This window comes from Apodemus sylvaticus, chromosome 10 (assembly GCF_947179515.1).
Source record: "Apodemus sylvaticus chromosome 10, mApoSyl1.1, whole genome shotgun sequence".
NCBI lineage: Eukaryota > Metazoa > Chordata > Mammalia > Rodentia > Muridae > Apodemus > Apodemus sylvaticus.
Window position 1 is genome coordinate 105,339,558 of NC_067481.1, and position 19,361 is coordinate 105,358,918.

At 47.2% G+C, this 19,361-nt stretch overlaps 1 protein-coding gene across 7 annotated transcripts in view; it reads left to right on the forward strand.

The window, feature by feature from the left end:
- Clec16a (C-type lectin domain containing 16A) overlaps positions 1-19,361 on the forward strand; it is a 189,224-nt gene that overhangs the window by 87,596 nt on the left and 82,267 nt on the right. For 5 of the 7 annotated variants that reach the window (XM_052194096.1, XM_052194095.1, XM_052194091.1 and 2 more), the window contains 3 exons: positions 196-324; positions 2,643-2,678; positions 6,090-6,210. In XM_052194096.1, coding sequence (XP_052050056.1) covers positions 196-324; positions 2,643-2,678; positions 6,090-6,210 — 286 coding nt within the window. The remainder of the gene's footprint in view (positions 1-195; positions 325-2,642; positions 2,679-6,089; positions 6,211-19,361) is intronic. The other 2 variants (XM_052194092.1, XM_052194094.1) reach the window with 1 other exon arrangement.

A 19,361-nucleotide genomic window follows, 5' to 3' on the forward strand; every position in this document is an offset into this window, starting at 1 on the left:
CAAGCAGCCAGTACTAGGTGGTCATAGGGCCCTCTGACTGAAATGAAGGGGAAAGCCACAAGTTGGAAAACGAACAGAGCCTGCCACACATCTAGGAAACGAGAAATCAAGGCCCTGCCTAACCCGGAGCTGGCTCTCATTTATGGCCCAGGTGCAGGAGGGCCTGGCTGAGGCTTCCTGTGCTGTCTCTCCTAGATCAAGCCCATGAATGTGGAATATCTCATGATGGATGCTTCCATCCTCCTGCCCCCAACGGGCACGCCACTGACTGGCATTGACTTTGTGAAGCGGCTGCCATGTGGTGATGTGGAGAAGACGAGACGGGTGAGTAAGTGTGATCCTGGCCTCTCCTGGGCCATAGGGAAAGGATCTCTAGATCAGTTAAAGCCTGACCAGTTAAAGACTAGACCAGTAGGTGTCTAGTCTCCTGTAAAGAGTAGTCTCATGCATACACCTACTACCATACATGGCTTTTCGAAGTCTGTTCTTGGAAAATGGAGATTGAGGTTCTGTGGCAACTGGCACCTCAGTGGGCTGCTGTCGACTACCCGCACCATGGCCGAGTGCAGTCAGAAACTTGAATGGAAGCCAAGCTCCGCTTCTGTGAAGCGTGGGAACACAGATCATAGAACTCCCAGCATGGGGAGGGAGGTGGGTGTGAGGCTTGGCCGAGGTCTCAGAACCCCAGGCAACACACTGGCAAAGTGTCTGCCAGTGAGCATGGTGCTGGCTGGCCAGGAGGCAGGAGATCATGTGCACAGAGCCCTGTTCTTAGAACTAGCAGAGGTGATCCCCTTATCAGCACTTTGTTCTGAGGCGGCCACTCTAGGAAGCAGCCTGGTCAGGTTCTTCACAGTAGTTTATCTCCTGCGTAAGATCTCGGTTTCTTTCTTAGAAAGCAACACTGCCTTTTCCTGGAAAATCATTCCCTGGAGACATGACTATGAATGGATAATTTAGAAGCATTCATGATAGCTCCCAAACTAACTACCACATCTTCCTTGGTCTGCTTGTGGCTAGAGCAGCAGAAGGGTTTCACTTTGGGATTTCAGGAAGCAAGTGACATAAATTAGTGTGTGCCTCAGACTGGAGGCCTCTGTGACCTCCTCCGCCCTGCTAACACTTTTAACCATGTGCTCAGGGTCTACTGAGGAAGTGGGCAATTTGTATCTTCAAGCAACACACATTCCCAGTCCCTGAGCAAACCACAGATTCCTGCAAGTTGTCCTCTGACCTCCATGAGTGCATACAACACAAATACTTTTTTTAAGTGTGAGATCAAAATCACAAACATGCCCCTGAGTCATGACAGCCCATAAGGGCTGAAATAGAAGTCATCAGAGTTTGGGGGTCCAAGCAGAACTTGGGTTTGAGTTCTCCCCACTCAGGTCGGGCATTTGGGTGGAGTGGCTGAGAAAGAGCATGCATTCCCGAGCCAGGCCTGCACAGCGTATAGCTGTGTGATCTGGGAAGCATTAACCCCCTGAGCCTAACGTTCCTCCCGTGCCCCCTCAGCTTTTGCCCACAGTAGCTAATAGGATCGTTGTGAAGTGTGTGGCAGATGGTAAACACAGAAAGTCACAGGATCGCTGTGAAGTGTGTGGCAGATGGTAAACACTGAAAGCATTGGTGGGACAGGAGCAGGGTACACCGGTGTCTATGATGAGCAAGAGGTTTCACCCAAGGACTCGCTAAGCTTGGTGCAGAGGAGTGCCAGCAGGGGGCTCTGGCAAATGTTAAAGGCTGAACTGAAGTATTAGCGATCTGGGAAGCCATGGCCAACCCATCCCTTGCTGGGTGCTGTGTTTGGTAGCAGGGTTGAGGCCAGGGCACACATGCTCGGCATGTGCTCGCCCTTTCCTCGGTTTTGTTTGAGACAGTGTCTTATTAAGTAGCCCAGGCTGGCTTCTACCTCAGCCTCCCCGATATCGAGAATTACAGATATGTGTCCCCATATTCCGATCCCATGTTCCCTGTAGGGACAGCAGATTTTTGTGTTTGTCACTATTGATCTTGAGGAAATGGCATGGCTGTGTGTTACACATTAAAGAAAATTCAGTCATATCTCAGCATTTTTAAAGAAAGAAAATTTCTTCCATATTTCAACACTTAGAAACATCCTCTGTCCACAAACTCAGCCTCTTATGATGGCCCAGGGGTCTTGCCATGGCCTCACTTGCATCTTCCTCTCTTCATTGTATGTATTAGTTTTCCTGTTGTGAGAGTGGCTTTCGCAGCTCTGGATAAGCTTCCCAGTTCTTAGATGCTACCAGTGACATTACCCCCAGCCTACAGTGGTGTGTGTGTGTGTGTGTGTGTGTGTGTGTGTGTGTTTGCTTGCTTTGTAGACAAGGTCTAATGTAACCCAGGCTAGCCTAAAACTCACTATACAGCCAAGGCTAACTTTGAACTCCTGATCCTCCTTCCTCTACAGCCCATGGGCAGGGAACACGGCCTGTGCCACCACAGCTGTCTGATTAGGACTGCGTAAAGGTTGTCAGGAGTTCTCTTACCACAGCTCCCATAGGTTTTTCCATTGGTCAGAGTTTAGGGTACTCCACTGTAATTTACTCTTTTTCAGCTGAACCGTGACAACTACTTCATGAACACAGTGTTTTCTTTCTTTTGAATTATTTCTTTAGGAGAAGTTCCCAGAAGCGGGATTTCTGGTTCAAAGGGTATGGATGTTTTTTTTTTGTTGTTGTTTGTTTGTTTTTTTGGTATGGATGTTTTTTGTACATCTCTCACATTACCACCTAGCTTCCTCTCTAGGCCAGGCCCACAGCCAACTGCTTCAACCCTGTTTTCAGGATGACTTACTTTCACAGCCTTGGTGGCTTCTACCTGAGTGACTGTCACTGAAATCCAGCAGCTTGCAAAGATGGCAAGGAAGCTGGCAGAGGTGCCTTGAGCACTTGATCCAGGGCTACCTGTGCCGTGGAAACCCCTCACTCACCGTGTATCCCTCTCCGGATCTGTAGACCAGACACTAGGGACTCCTGCTCTCGCTTAGCCCCAGTTGGAACTGAGAGTCTTCAGCCTCCAGACCTTCTCTTCCAAAGCCTATGTATGGTCTGGGATTCTAGATACTCAATGTCACTGGGGTTTGCTCCCAGACTCAGAGAAGCTAAGAAGTGGAAGTTTCTTCATATAAGACCTTGGTCAACTGTCTTCTCTTTTGAAATTTGGTCTCCTGGGTTCCAAGATCTGAAACAATTATCATTTCTTGTTACTTTTGACTATGACTTTAAAACTTTGTACCTTGATTTAGCAAAGAAAAGAAGAGTGCTTGATAAAACCTTCGGTCCCAAGCCCTGACTCCTTTGGAGGCCAAGGACTGTGGTCAGAAGAACACAGACATTGGAGCTGCATGGGCAGCCAGCCTGACAGCCATGGGTTTCCATCTCTCTGCTTGTCAGATGGGACCCACATAGGATCATTATTGTCCAACTGGCAGGAGGCTGGGCATGGTGGTGCACACCTTTATTCCCAGCACTCAGTGGAGGATGGGGTATGCAGAAGCAGTCGAATCTCAATGAGGTTTAGGACAGCCTGTTTTACTGCATGAGTTCCAGAACAGCCAGGGCTACACAGAGAATGCCTGGAAAGAGTGGGGGTAAGGGGAAGCCCCACACAGTGCTCAGCGGCTGTGAGTGGTGAGAGGGAGCTGCTGAGAGGAGCTCTAGGGTGGTGGCAGGCAAGAAGGCCATGGGGTGAAACAGCGTGCATGCCAGTCCTCCGGCTGCCTTGGGAACCTACTTCTGCCCTGTGGGACTCACCTCTCTCTGGACTTAGACATGGGGTTCTTTTTTATGTAGCTTTCCCTTGAGAGTTGGTATTTTAAATGGTATTATATATGGTTTATATTGTATTTTATAGTTTAAATGACTTTCTTTTTATTTGTATTCCTGGAAATATAATCCATTCAACATTTGCAGAGTAAAAGCAGATGTTTTACCAAAATGCCTACATTAAGAGCCAAATTCTGGTCTACAGAGTGAGTTCCAGGACAGCCAGGACTATACAGAGAAACCCTGTCTCAAAAAAAAAAAAAAAAAGAAAAGAAAGAAAGAAAGAAAGAAAGAAAGAAAGAAAGAAAGAAAGAAAGAAAGAAAGAAAGAGAAAAGAACAAAATGAGCCAAATTCTGAATTTATAGATTCCTTGGAAAGCCTCAGTCTTCCAAGGGATAGGCTACAGAAAGCAGCATTTTCTGTTTTCAGCAGAACCCTGAAAGCAATGTACTTGACACTGTCATCTGTCTTACCTATGACATGACAACATGGACAGACTGGAACATGCATGCAGTAGGCTCTTTTCTTTCCTTCTCCTCATCCCTGAAGATGTAACTACTTACAAAAGAGCTCTGGTTGTCATATATTCCTGTGACACCCACTTCACTTCTTATTGCTGTCTTCTCTGGACTAACACGGGGATTGCATTTCCTGGTAAATGAGGCTGTGTGGACGTGTGCCTGATGTTACAGAGGCTTGGCTCAGCCCTTAGCAGCTCACTCTGCCCTGTCAGCACCTCTCAGCATTCCTGCTCCTGTAGTCTTATATTTACAGTATAGGACCCTTGAGCCCTAGCACATAGCTGGTGCTTACTAGATAGGAGCTCTTGATTTTGTTTTGTTTTGCTTTATTTTGTTTTAATAGAACCACTTCTCTGTTTCTTCCGGTTGGTGCAGGCTCTATGATATCTAGACTTTAAAGTCTACTCAGGACATTCATGTTGGGCCCTCACGACGCCGCACCATCACTGCAGGGAAGCTACCTTCATCCTGTAGTCCCTGTTTATTCAAGTGAGGCCAGGGCTGGGAGTATTCTCAAAGTCTCTACACGAGACCCTCCAAGGTAGGATCAGGGCTTTGTTAACTAATCAGAGATACTCATTGCCTGAGCCACTCAGATGCAGTGACCCTCCAGCCCTTTGAAGGCAAGAATTTGTTCCCCCTTGTTTTTTGAAAGTTCTTTACTAGATAAAGGGTTTCTTCCCTTCATGTAAGCTAGGACTGTCACTATCTTTGCCACAACTGGAAATTCACCTGTGTGAAGTCACAGTTGTTTGCCCTGACATTCCTTTATGTTGGTGATCACCCCCTACTGCAGGCCTGCGCTGGCTATGCCCACTAGCCTTGTCTCAGGACTGTGGCATAACCAGAGAGCTCAGAATTACTGTGCCTTGTCCACCATAGTGGACTGGGGGACAGTGCTGACCTTGCCTCTGGAACTGTGTTCCCCATGGTTCCCTGTGGCTCGCCTTGTGCTTCTGGGCCTTCTGCTGGTGGCAAGCGTGTTTCTGGAGCTTAAGGGCTGCTTTAGTACAGATAGTCCTGGCAGCTGGTGTCCTTGGCCTTTTTTCTCTCTCTCAGGACTTGCCTGGTGGTTACACTCAAGGCTTGGCAGGCCTTTCTCATGGGTCAGGGATGCTTGTGATGGCAAGCTGTCTCCGCCCTGAGGTCAGGTGGGAGAGCCTGAGGGGCTCACAAAGCATTGTTGTCCATTGACCAAGTATCAGCTCATCTGTCTGTCACACTCCTCCTCAGGCCCAGGCCCAAGAGCCTGGAGACTTAAGATGAGAGTTGAACTCTTAGTGAGTCTAGCCAGACCTAAAGCCTATATGCATGCTACTCTCCTGTCTTGTGCCCATATTTACTGCATAGGACTGGCACCCAAGCTGGTGAGTGCTGTCTCCCAGCCCCACTAGCTCAGTTGGAGTGTCGAGGGAGTTGTCGCTGAAGTGCTGCCTCTGGCGGCACTCCTCGACTCCTGGCTATTGATGGCAATGAGCAAGCTAGCAGTCAGGAGATGTGAGTTAAAGGTCATATGACCCCTGAGGATAGGTGCTGGCAAATGGCAGGTGCCCAGTGAAGTGACCCAGGCTTCAATCTGTTGGGAACTGAAGCAGGCTCTCCCCGAAGTATCATCTTACTATGACGGCTCCAGGCCATGGTGCTTCAAGGCTGGTCTGTTCTGTCCCTCTTCTTCCTTTCCATTTAACCAAGAGTCACCATACCATGCCTTCATTCAGGGCACCTCTCCAAAACACCTCTAAAACTCCACTCTCCTCTGCTCTCTGCTCTATCCAGGCCATCCGGGTATTCTTCATGCTGCGTTCCCTGTCACTGCAGCTGCGAGGGGAACCTGAGACCCAATTGCCACTGACTCGGGAGGAGGACCTGATCAAAACAGATGATGTCTTGGATCTGAGTGAGTTGGCCATCCTGTCTTGCACCAGTGGGCCAGGGGATACAGGCTCTGCTCTGTCGGGTCACCTGCTGTGATGTGGGGAATGTGCAGCATGCAGTCTGCACTGCCGTTGATCCAGGACCATGCAGAAGGGCAATGCTGGGCAGTGGATGGTCCGGTGAGAGTGCGCCTTGCTAATGAGAACAGCACTGGCCTTTCTGCTGTTGTGGATTAGTTTCTGTCTGAGTCTAGTGGAAAAAGAGATTCTCTTGATGCCAAAAGGAAGCCTGTAAAAAATTAGCTAGCAAAATGAAAAGCCACAACAAACCCAAAAGTAAATCACCAGTGTTTAGGTAAGAACAAGAGCTTTGCAAATCAGAAAAGCCCGTGCTCAGCCTGTAGCCTTGAACTATGTATTGACTATTGTCTTAGAGGGGGTTTCTATTGCTGTGATAAAACATCATGACCCAAACCAGCTAAGGTTTGTTTAGCTTACACTTTCACATCACAGTCTGCCATCAAAAGAAGTCAAGGCAGGCACCTGAAGGCAGGAAGTGAAGCCAGGGAAGGATGCTGTATATTGTCTTACTCCTCATGGCTTGCTCAGCATTTTTTTTTTTACAGCCTAGGACCACCTGACACAGAGTCACCCACAGCGAGGTTGGCCCTCCCACTTCAGCCATTAATCAAGAGACTACCCAACTGGCCTGAGCACAGGCCCATCTTGAGAGGGCATTTTCTCAATTAAGGTTCCCTCTTCTCAAAAGACTACTGCCTGTGTCAAGTTGATTTAAAAAAAAAAACAAAAAAAAAAAAACAGACAAAGCAAATAATGAGGACACCATCATTCATTGCTTCAAAATTCCCTCTACAACATAAGAGAATAAAATATTTTTATTTTATTTTATTTTGAGACAGGGTAGGGATCTCTGAATAGGCCAAGCTGGCCTTGAACTTGAGATTGCTTGCCTCATTTCCAAAGTACTGGGTCACAAGCAAGAGACGATGGTATTTCCAGAGCCCTTCTCAGCGTTGTGTGGCTTTCTCTTCCTCCATTTACCATGGTGCACATACAAACCAAAGGACACGGGCTTTCTGTATGGTAGCACATTCTGGTGCATTAGGAGTCTGTTTTTTAAAGATCTATTTTTGCTGTTTTTAATTATGTGTGTATGTTCAGGGGACAGGGGCTGAGGGCGATGAATGCTGGTGTCCTGGAGGCCAGAGGCATGAGGGTCCCTGGAGTTACAGTCATGAGCCACCATGTGGGTGCTGGGAACCAAAGCTAGGTCCTCTGTAAGAGCAGCAAGCCCACTTAGCTGCTGAGCATTCTCTCCAGCTCCCTGTTTGGAATCTTAGGAAGCAGAAAAGCCAAACTGGCCTGGCAGTGGGAAAAGGAAGGGGCTGGCTGACAGTTTTGGGGGAAGGCCAAGAGTAGTGTTGTTCAGATAAGGCTGAATCTGGGTGTTGCACCAGGCAGTGCAAAGCCGCCCCTTGCCATCTCTTGGCTCTGATGGCCACCATCAGCCCTAGCTAAGTAGCCCTGACAGAAAGAACTATAAAAATCCAGAGTATGCTTCTGGTAGCCCAGACTGGACGGTGGAGCTTTCCCTCAAACCATGATTGTCAGAGGAATATCAGGAACCTTTGCCAAGGACTCAGGGTCCCAAGAGAATAATCTTGAAGGAGCGCTACAGGCAAGACACACAGGAGCAGCAGGGACTGCTCTGCAGTCCAGCTGTTGGAAACCATCCTTCTGAGGTGTGATTTAGATTTAATAAATTCTGCCAACCTTCAGTATATATAGTTTGGGGAGTTCTGACAAAACTACATCTGTGTATCCAGCCATTGAGTGCTAGCTTTCAAGCCAGCTCTGCCCTACTTTTTCTCTTCCACTACAGCCTCTGTTTTTCCCTCTGTAAAATGGGGATTGTTGCTATGAGGTAGTGGCATACACCTTTAATCCCAGCACAGCGGCACTCTTTTAATCCTAGGCAGATGTCTATGAGTTCAAGGCCACTCTGATCTACAGATCGAGTTCTAAGACAGCCTGGGCTACACAAAGAACCACCCTCTGCCACTGCCTTCCCCCACCCCCACCCCACCTCAAAAAAAAAAAAAAAAGGAGTAGTTGCCAGTGGAGAGAACTCTTGGAAAGCCTTTCTTAGCATAGAAGGCTCCCGCCTCCATCCTTACTATTAGAGGAGGAAAAAGGCAGAGAGGCAGCCAGTCTTGTTTAGTGACTAGGTGAAAGGTGGCATGAAAGCCACAGCCACACACCTGACTGAGCAGCTAGTGGCTCAGCATACCAGAGAATCCTGCCTCCTGCACAGCGCCAGGTGCCCAGTGCTCGCCCCTCACCGAGGGACCGAGATGCAGAAAAGCACCTCACTGACTCCTGTTTCTCTGCTGGCATTCTCGTGTTTGTGCTTTCATCTCTCCTTGTGGTAGAGAAAACAGAAAGTATGACCCTCTTTACCTGTCTCCTTTGACCCTTCACCCTTACAGAAATCAGCTGTGGTGATTTCTGTAAGGCTAGAATTGATCGAGTTGGCCATAGAGATTCGGGACCAGGCTTTCTCTGATTTGATCCATGCGGAGAGGGAGACAGCTCCCTTCAATTTTACATTTGTGAAATGGAATTAAATTTTATGCTGGGAATTCACATTCCATCCTTCTCTCCTTCCCCTAGGAAGAGCCCTGCTGAAATAAAGGTTAAAAGTATTTCACTTATCAATTTTAATTGATTAGTTGCTAGTTGAGATCACTTAACTGAGCCTTATGGTGGTTGGCCATTAAGAAAGTAATGGCTGGCTAGCTTTACCCAGCCGGATTGCAAATTATGTCTTTTGCTAAAGAGCATGATGTTCAGAAAACTTGAAGCAGTAGAGATTTTAAAACCTGGTACTACAACGTTGTTAGCTGCTGCTGCTGCTGTTATTAATTTGGTTGGTTGTTTAAAATTATTTTGGTGATTGTAATGTTGAAGATCATCACACTTTAAGTATGGAGTCCTATAAAGCTGGCCCTGGAGTGGGTGGATGACAGCTGAGGGACTGAAAGCTCAGGTCTTTCTGTCCTTCATGCCAAGCTCGGAAGCTGATCTAAAAGACAGGTTTGGGATTGGTGCACTTTAATCTCCCATGATAAGGTCTGGTAGGTGCAAAGAAATGCTGACTTTACACAGCAGGAAACATGATGTAACAAGTATTTGTTGACCTCACTATACTGATAAGAAGCACAGCCTTAGACAAGAGTCTGCTGACCAGTACCGGGCCTTTGGTCCTGAATGGCAGAAATCACATTAAGATGTCTTCCACCCCGTGCAGCAAAGATGTGGTGACATTCTGGGTCTGCTCTGATTGAAGCCTGTCTTTGTTCTTCCGAGAAGGAGGCGAGGCTAGTGCAGCTGTCATGAGCTGTTTGCTGTGTCCACTGAGTAAAGGAGGAGAGAAGAGCGGAGGGAGAAAGACTTTCATTCAGGGAATGAAAAGACTTTCATTCTGGCTCACCGACCTCTAGACCTAAGCCTCACCATTAGTACTGAGTTTGTATGTCTGCCCACGTCTTCCCTTTGCAGTGCCTGCACCCAGCACCCAGCAGTAGTCATGGCTTTTCAGTCCTCTTTAACAATAAGGACTCAAGTCTTCTTGTTAGTTGGATGAGTAGACACTGTTTGATAAATCCTACAGCTCTAGGGTACAGGTTGCTGTTTGCAGTTAGAGGGAGAGCACAGTTCCTCTGCTCTTAGCTTGCCCTGCTGATGTCCTAGGCAGCCTGGGGCAGAGCCAGTAGAGCCAGTGCAGCTGCAGGATTTACAGTGCACCAACTCTTTTGTTTATGTGAGACAGAGACTCATTCAGTAACTCAAGGTGGCCTGGAATCCACCTCGTCATCATGGCTGGCCTTTGAACTCCAGGCAGTTCCTATGTCTTAGATACTTAAGTGCTAGGATAATAGGTTTGAGCCACCATATTCAGTGTATCCTGACTTTTAAAATTCATCCATGAAGTCCATTCAGTGAAAATCTGGTTAATGAAGACCCGTTCATCTTTTCAGGTACATGTCAGGCACAGCACTAGAAGCTGAGTCTGACTGTGTCACAGTAGGACATGCTCAGAGCAATGGTGGCACAATGCTCGCACAATAACAATGGTGGGGAGACTTTGTAGAAGGGAAACAGCTCCCAGACATGCCAGTTGCACAGGTGTCCTAGGTGGTTCACATTCAGGGCCAGTGTTTTGTGAGTAACTGGCAGAGATATAGATTGACTCTAGGGGTCTAGCTTAGGACAGTCCACATGGCAGGGACTGGTAAGTGGTGACTTAGCAGGACCCTGCAGCAGGTGAGAGGCACAGCCAGAGAGCCCAGAGAGATGTATGGCAATTAGGACGCACCTCAGCCCTCCACAGCCACTGTAGTTCTGTCCACAGTTCCATAGACTTCAGAGGAAAGGGCATCAGGAGCCTGGATCCTGTTCTGTGGGGCTCAGGTTGTACAGAGCCACCCTCAGTCACTGGAAACTTCACCTTCCCCTGGTGGAGCCCTGTAGCAGCTTGTTAGAGCCGCAAGAGACAGGTCTGAGCATGCAGACCTCAGCCTGGAGTGCAAGGCTCCTGAGGTGAAGATGTGCTCCCCAGTCTGGGTCTGGAAAGTATCATCCTCCTACAGACTCTTGGATTCCATGATCCAAAGCAGCTCACAGCAAAACAGTACAAGGCTGAGCTTCTGAGGACAGCAAGGCAAACATTTTCACAACAAAACAGTACAACTGAGGACAGCAAGGCAAACATTTTCACAAAAAAAAAAAACAGTACAACTGAGGACAGCAAGACAAACATTTTCACAACAAAACAGTACAACTGAGGACAGCAAGGCAAACATTTTCACAACAAAACAGTACAACTGAGGACAGCAAGGCAAACATTTTCACAACAAAACAGTACAACTGAGGACAGCAAGGCAAACATTTTCACAACAAAACAGTACAACTGAGGATAGCAAGGCAAACATTTTGTTTTTTAAGCCAAGACAGATTTTTTTAAACAAAGCACTCGGGCTGGGCATAGTGATGTGCACCTCATCCTAGCTACTTAGGATGCTGAAGCAGAAAAATGGCTTAAACCCAAGAAGTCAAAACTAGCCTAGACAATATGGGGAGGATCTGTCTGGGGGTGGGGGGAGTGTTATTTGTTTTAATTCAGAAGCACTTATGAATTGTCATTTCATGAAAGGATACAGGAAAATAAGAGTGTGGTCACAGAAAAAGGGAGTATCTGGGAAACACCCATCTGCTGTGCCTTACCAGGTGGGAGGGGCAGACATGTGAGTGCAAAGCAGGCTTTCTGAGATCCCAGGCTCAGGAGGAGGTAACTGCCCACCCACCACAGCATCACAAAACACAAATTAGGTGGTTGCTATGCCAAGTGCTTTGAGAGCAGGTACCAGCTGCTCTGCTGGGGGTGCTCGCAGAGGATGTGGGCCTGGCCGAGGGCCAGCTGCTGGAGAGAGGGATGCTGGAGCAAGAGGAGAGTTAGCCTCCGGTAATGCAGCACGGTTTTATAAAGCCAGCTGACTGGACTGTGTCTCAGAAAACCTCTCTGGCCTCAGCACGGAGAGTTGGTTTGTAGGTCAAAAGGTACAGCAGGGAGGCTGAACCTGCAGAACTTTCCTGAAGAACCCAGAACTGAGCTCTGCAAGATGCTGTCCACTTGTGGTTCACATGCTACTGTGGCCCAGCAGAAGTGTCCTTACACTTTGCCCCACCCCCTTTCTTTTCTGTGGCCTGGATTCAGAGGTGCATTATTGCACAAATGTCAGTCTCATTGGATCCAGTTTGTTCTCCTGACCCTCACAGGGGTCGCCTGCTCCTCTTTATACAGAGCTGGTTCATTCCAACATGAGCACCCTACCCCAAGCCTAACTTGTTTCCAGAACAGCCATGCTGCAACTCGGTAAAGACCCAGTGAAGCTCATATGACACACTGTCCTCAGATTCTTGATCTGTGTTGAGATCCAGCCCAAGTTTTTATTTCTTGTTTACTGATGGATATGAGTGTAACTATGAAGGTTGTCATTTGGTTTTGTGATGCTAGGTATGGAACCCTGGGCTTTTCACAATAGAGGCAAGTGTTCAACCATTGAGCTATGCCCCAGCTTTCTGTAAATGTCATGAAAGACCTTGCTGAGGGTCCCCATCCCGTGCCCCTCTACCCTGCCATGTTTAACAGTTCCCACCTCTGCTGTTTTCTCTAGTCCACTTGCAGAGCTCTTAAGTCCAGTGAGCATGCCTGACTGGACTTGTCTGATTGCCTGGAGATTCATTTCCAGAAAAGGTATCAAGAAGCTCCCCAAGCAGGTTATGTGGTTTGATTATAAGTCTGTGAAAATGTAAACCCATTGATTTGTCTTGCAAAGCCAATGACCATTTTGCAATCCTGTCAGTTCTCGAAAATTCTCTGTTCGATTATTTTGCTGATGACCCAGGCATGATCATGTGCTTCATACTGGTAAAACTGAAAAGAATAACACAGACAGTAAGCACAGTGAAAGGCAAAGGGTAGCAGTGTCGGGAAGGCAGCAGCCTAAGCCTCCAGCATTGTGCACCCCGGGCTGAGGCAAGCTCAGCAAACAGCATGCATAAGGCTCCCAATTTCATTCTCAAAACTGCAAAAAATAATTAATGTACAGAATAATTTTATTAAGAATGAGAATGATTGCTTAGTGGGTGAGGCCTTAGATTCAATCCCCAGTACCACAAAACAATGAATGAATGATAGTGAAAGCCAAGTGTGGTGTCATATGATCGCAATGACTCAAGAAGCTAAGGCAGGATTCTTAGTTCAAGGTCAGCCCTGGCCCACAATGTAAATAATCAAAGTATCACAGAAAATGACTCCACAAATGAGATTGATACAGATACTGTTCTTAGGTTCTTGCAACTACAGACACCTGGCAGCTATCACCAAACATTGGATTAAGAAAACTTTAAAGAGGGCTGGAGTGCTGGCTAATCGGTTAAGAGCTCACATTACTCCTGGACCTAAGTTCCATGTCCAGTCCTCATACCAGCTTCCTCCCAACTGTTTGTAACTCTGGCTCCACTGATCATAGCCTCCGGCCTCAGAGGGCATTTGCACTCACATGCACATAACCCCATACAGAGACATACACCTACATATAATTGGAAAATAATTTTTAAAAATCTTTAAAATGTAGCTTTAAATAAAGGATCCCTTTCTGGCAACTGGGTCTTTGAAACCTTCATGAGAAGCTGTGGTTGGACAAGGTGACTGGGATCTACATTGCGTTTCCTGGGTGTGATGACGGCCTTGTGGCTGTGTGGGAATGTGTCCTTGTTCTCAGCGAGAAAGCCCATGTGTTCAGGAGTAAGTGCTGCTCTGGAGTGACTCAGAAATCAGTGGTGTGTGCTGTGGAGAACACGAGAGCAGAGGCAGATATAGCTGAAGTGAGAACAGAGCACAGCCAGCCACACGCTCCATCTGCCGCCTGAGCAGCAGGCAGGCAGGTACACATGTGTTATTGTAGCCATCTTTACATTTTTCTGTAAGTTCAAGAATTTTTAAAATAAGAATGTAAGAGAGTGGTAAGATGGTGATCTGTCCTTTGAAACTTTACCATTTAATAAACAGTGTGTGCTGTGTTCAGAAACCAGTGCCTGAGACTTGAGGAAGCCTAGTGGTGTGCTCTAGATGTGTGACGTTGGGCAAATTAGCTTGCACCTAAGAGCCACTCCTCCTTGGTAAGTCAAGTTTAACCGTGCCTGTGTCTGGATTCTGTAGGCCAAAAGATTTTGTTGGGAATCCTCAGCATGGTATGCAGCGGGCACAGACTTTGGGACTAAACACCATGAGCACTCGTGTCTTGGCCACATGCTATATACTGAGAATTCTGGAATGTTGATTTATTTAAAAAAAAAACACAGAAATGTTTTAAGAATATGTTTTTATTTTAATCCTATGTGTAGGGAAGTGGGGCTGCCGCAGACTCTCTGCAGCAGCTGATTGTGATTTGCCTTATGCTCTAGGAGAGGCGTGGTTTTGCCTCTCCAGCTGCAGATAGTTTCTGTGATTGTGTGACATTTGTAATTGAGGAAACTTCTCAGAGGGTATATAATGCCAGAGCCCCAAGACAGGATTGGTGGTTGGTGGGGGGTTGGTAGGGGGTTGTTTCTACTTTGATAGTAGTTGTGCTCAAAAAAGAAACAAAAGGGAAAAAACTAGATTCCAGGATCTGTATTTCTCTCTCCTCTCTGTCCTTCTTTCTCTCCTAGCTAGTAATGGGGTGAAATGGGGCAGGGGAGGGGGTGGGAAAAATAACAACCCACAAAGTAGCAAAGGCCAGATACAATGCTAAGAGCTAAAATAAGTTCCTTTCCATTCATTAGCCATTCGTTATTTCTATGGGTCTGAGAAAGCATGGGGTCATGAGTGTACCAGTCAAAGGCACACACTGGACAATGGCAGAAGCCATACAAGCTTGTTAGCTAGATGTTTCAGGAATGAGAGTTCCTGCTGATTTGAAAAGAACTGCCAAGACTATAGTGGGGAGCTCAGATCAGTCCCCCCCAGGTTGCAGCCTTAGAGAAGTCCTTTATTCAGTGTCAGACCAAAGTAGTGACATTGCTAACATGAGACTCAAAAGGCATGTGTACATAGCAGCTAGGGACTGTGGTTTGTGCACACAGCATCTAGGGGACTGTGGTTTGTGCACACAGCATCTAGGGAAATGTGGCATATGTACACAGCATCTAGGGGACTGTGGCATATGTACACAGCATCTAGGGGACTGTGGCATATGTACACAGCATCTAGGGGACTGTGGCATATGTACACAGCATCTAGGGGACTGTGGCATATGTACACAGCATCTAGGGGACTGTGGTTTGTGCACACAGCATCTAGGGAACTGTGGCATATGTACACAGCATCTAGGAGACTGTGGTTTGGTGGCTCTTATGCCCATCCTCCCTGCCCTACTCTTGCTTGTTAAAGAATGAGGCTCTCTCTTGGTAAAGCACCCTAATGGGTGTCCTTACCTATCACCCAGCATGACTGATAGACTTGAGTTGTTCCTGAGCCTTCCTTTCCAGTCCCATGATCAGCCTTGCAGCTGGACCCAACCAGGCCTCCTCACCTCTTCCCTACCCAAGTCATGTGACACTTGCCCCAAAATTTCTCTGAGCCTCTCCTGCCCATGTTGTGACATGTCCGAGTCTACCTGACAAATATGCTGTGTGGGAGTTGACTGCCCATCTCTGCTCTGCTCCTGAATCAGCATCTAGCCCCATTCCTTAAGCACACCTCAGATGAATTTGCACATCCTGCTTAGTTGGTGTCTCTTGGGGCCATGCACAGCACCTGTCACACAGTAGGCTCTCAAAAAGGCTTGCAGGATTGTGCCAACTCAGGCTTCAGCAGCAGTCTAAATTATGTAGAAGCATGACAGTGGCATTAACATGACAGTGGCATTTCCGAAGGTTGTCTCTCATTTGGAGCCAATGGATGGCAAGTTACAGACTGACATTTGGTCCTGGCTATATACAGCATAGAACAGGAAGGTTCCTAGCTGGTACACATCCCAATCTAGTGAAATATCTCAAGAATCTTATACCCTCCATGATAGTTTCTTTAAAATGTGGATTGTTTCTATTTTAGCAGTTGAGTGGTCCCAAACCATTTTGCTTTTCTGAGGGCTAGAATCAATATTTTTCTCTTTCTATGCTCTTTTTTCATTCCTCTTTTAGCTTCCCTCCCTCACACCATTTCCCTTCATTTTTACCATGCTTTGAAACTGAGTCTCTGAACTGGGTAGATCAGGAGAAGGAAAACAGGTTTGAATTAAACCCATCCTCTGAGGAAGTGGAGACCCAGAATTAGCGCCATTCCCCTCTCTATGAATTAAGCTTCTCCTCCTTATACTTGATGAATAATGTTGCTGGCCACTTTTCAGAAATGAAGTTGAAATATGGAGAAATGAAATTTGTATCTTATAAAATGACTGGAAATGTGATTATAATACAGCTGTCAGTTTTGTTCAAGTGGAAAATTTCTAAGTAAATCCAATTGCAGCATTATTTGGTTCTTTTAAAACAGAGTGATGTAGCTGTTTCCTGCGTATTGATTATTTGATTGGTACCTGTCTGCTGGACCTTTTTTTTTTTCTCTCAGTAGCACTCATTGATGTGGTTTAATGTATATTCCTGTAATCTTTCCCTGTTTTATAAACTTACAATCATAATTGAGCTACATTAGAGAGACATGTTCTGCTGAGATCACAGGGTCACCTAACGACTGTGCCCTCTTTGGTTGGCTATGGATTGAAGTGGGCCTGGGACAGTTCTGACCAAGACAAAAGCTAGGAGGCTGCAGGCTTTCCAGACAACAGCCTGTGCATGGGAGGAGGCACTGCCTCAGGGAGGCTGGCTTCAGGATTCTGCTCTTCTTTTAATGTAAAATCATTGTTTTTACAGAAGACATTATACGGCTTAAAGCTATTTTCCAAACCCTATCTGTCCTGTGCATTTGAACATGAGCCACAACTGGCTTCTCAAACAGGAGGGACAATGCCCAAAGAACCATGGTATCTGAGGCCCACTGACGCCCATGGGAGCTATGTGGGTTCTGGACACTTGCACTGGCAGGGCCAGATCCCTCTGTTTCTAGTGCCTGTCATGGCATCCTAAGGCATATCCCCTGACCTTTCCATCTCAGACACCTGTGACTCCGCTCTTGTGGAGGCTGTGCTGAGGGTAATATGTTGCCTGTCAGAACTTAGCAGTCCTGACATGGCCTCACTGAGCCCAGTCTATGTAGGCATCAGCCAAGACACCCTCAGACTTGACAGGCCAGAAAGCTGGCTTCAACTCTTTCTAAAGATCATCTCCCCATAAAACCCTTTGGTGGCTCTCCTTGTTTAGACTGAAATCCCTGAGTAGCCTTGCCTCCTCTCTTTGTATCTCATCTCCACACCAAAGTGCTCAGGAACTTGACCAGTTCGGCCATTCCATCATCTCCTAGTGTCTGGCCTTTCTCCCTGCCTGCAGCCCCTCCATATTACTGTAACTCAGAGCACAGGCCTCTGAGGAAGCAACTCCTTTGCTTCTCCACAGCGGATAGCAGAAGTCTTTACGCTCACTGGCTTCCTGTCTTGGAGTCTTTATCTGCACTTGTAGCACACTGTCCTTTATAATTCTACCTAGACATCCACAGTTCTGTGATATGGCCGTTGAGCCACACTCTGCCTTGTGTTGCTGATCACTGAAGTCAGCCTCCTTTACACCATCTGGCTGACAGGAAAAAGAGACAGTAGGGAGAGCTACTATAGGAAATAGGAATCTATAGGAAACCCTGGTTGAGTTTCAAGACATCCCTGGCACTGGCCTGCTCAGTGATGCTCTCTGGGGCTATGCCTACACTGGACTCTAGACTCTGTGGCTGCCTCTGTCCACTCTGTGGCCTGCCTCCTCAATCTGGCCCAAGCAGACAGGGATCACACAAGGTCTAGTGACTACCCCTGCCTCAGGAAGGAGGTCCTCATATCTCATCAACCACAGAACACCCAAAATAAATCTCTGGGGATACTGAAACAGCACCATATACCATTGCATGACCTCTAAGTCTGTAGAGTGCTGCCTCCATATGCCTGACTGGCCCCAGCATCTAGCTTGCTGACTGGCCCCCGTCTGCTTTTGGCCTGTCTTCATTCTCCTAGCCCACTCCAGCCCCACTGGGAAGAACGGATTGGAGGAATCAGACTGTTCCCTCTTCCTGTGCTCTTCTTGGAAGATGGCTTCTATTTACATTAGGCAAAGTACTTGGAAGTGTTACCTGCAATGATCCTAAATGCATCCCAAGTCGGGGACACTAGGATACCATAGACTAGCCATGAGAATCTCTGTTAAAGAGCAAGGAATGGCTGCCTTTCACAAGACTCAACGACGCCCAGGGGAGGCTCTCTGATGTGTCAGCAACCAGTGTAACATGTAGCAAACACAGTAGATGGTCTGGTCTGAGTTTTCAAGAGAATGTCAACTGTTTCTTGCTCTATAGGTTTTTAAGAAGTATCTATAGAACAGGAGCTCAGGTGATAGGGTGTCTAGCGAGCACAAAGCCATCCTTCTGCCTATCCTGAGTGTCTCCACTCAGTGCTCAGGGCTACTTCCAGGAAGAGAACCCCATGCTGCATCCAACAGTGTACCCTCAGAACTTGGGACAGGGAGACAGGATGATCTTGACATTAAACCATGTCTGAGAATGGAAAGCAAGAAAAATATACAGAATACTGAGCTTGGAATATTTCAATGCTTAAATTGTCATTTCTGCTTTTATTTACCTGGAAATAGAATTAACTATTGGTTTCCCATAGTATCCTAGTGTGCAGAGCTGCTGTGGAGCATGGAGTCCATCCCTGACCTGTCAACCAGGGCAGGGCAGGTGGAGGGAGGCTAGCAGTTCTGAGTTAGACAGAGCTGCCATGGATCCTTCACCGGAGCTGGCTCTTACCATCAACTGTAACTTCAAAGCTCTGAGCCAAGCCTGCTCTGCACTTTCTCTGAAGCAAAGCCTGATTTCTGAATGCCTTCTAGAGGATTCCATCGCATAACCAGTGTTGTGAACCATGGCATTAGGCAGAGTGAGGAAGGTTCTGGAACTTGGCCCCTAGTCTTCACGGCTCTCTATGAATCCCACCTCCCTCTGGAAGCTCTCCTTACCCACTTGCCAGTCAGCCAAATGTCAGCAGAGAAGTGACTCTGGGCATGAAGCAGCAGCTGTCTGCCTAGCTCCCAAAACTGGCGTCAGAGTGAGGAAGACACTCTAACTCCTCATTGCTTGATGGATCTCAGTGAGGTTGACAGTCTGAACCACAGGACTGCAGTAGTCCCTGTCCCCAAGCACTCTGCAGAGGAGGGGGTAGGCTTTTGTGGAGGCTGCAGCAAGGCTTTCTCTTCCTGCAAGAAGCTCTGAGCACTGGGAGGGGACACTCAGGAGAGGTAGGAGAAGGTGTGCTTCTACTGTCCAGCTGCTCTAATTGGGTATGGACAGATCGCCAGCCCTGTAACCGTGAGTCATTCCCTTCTCTCTCCCCTGTTGTGACTGCTTGTGTGCACTTGGGTTTGTGTAAAGTAACCACACAACTTGCCTGTCCTGTCA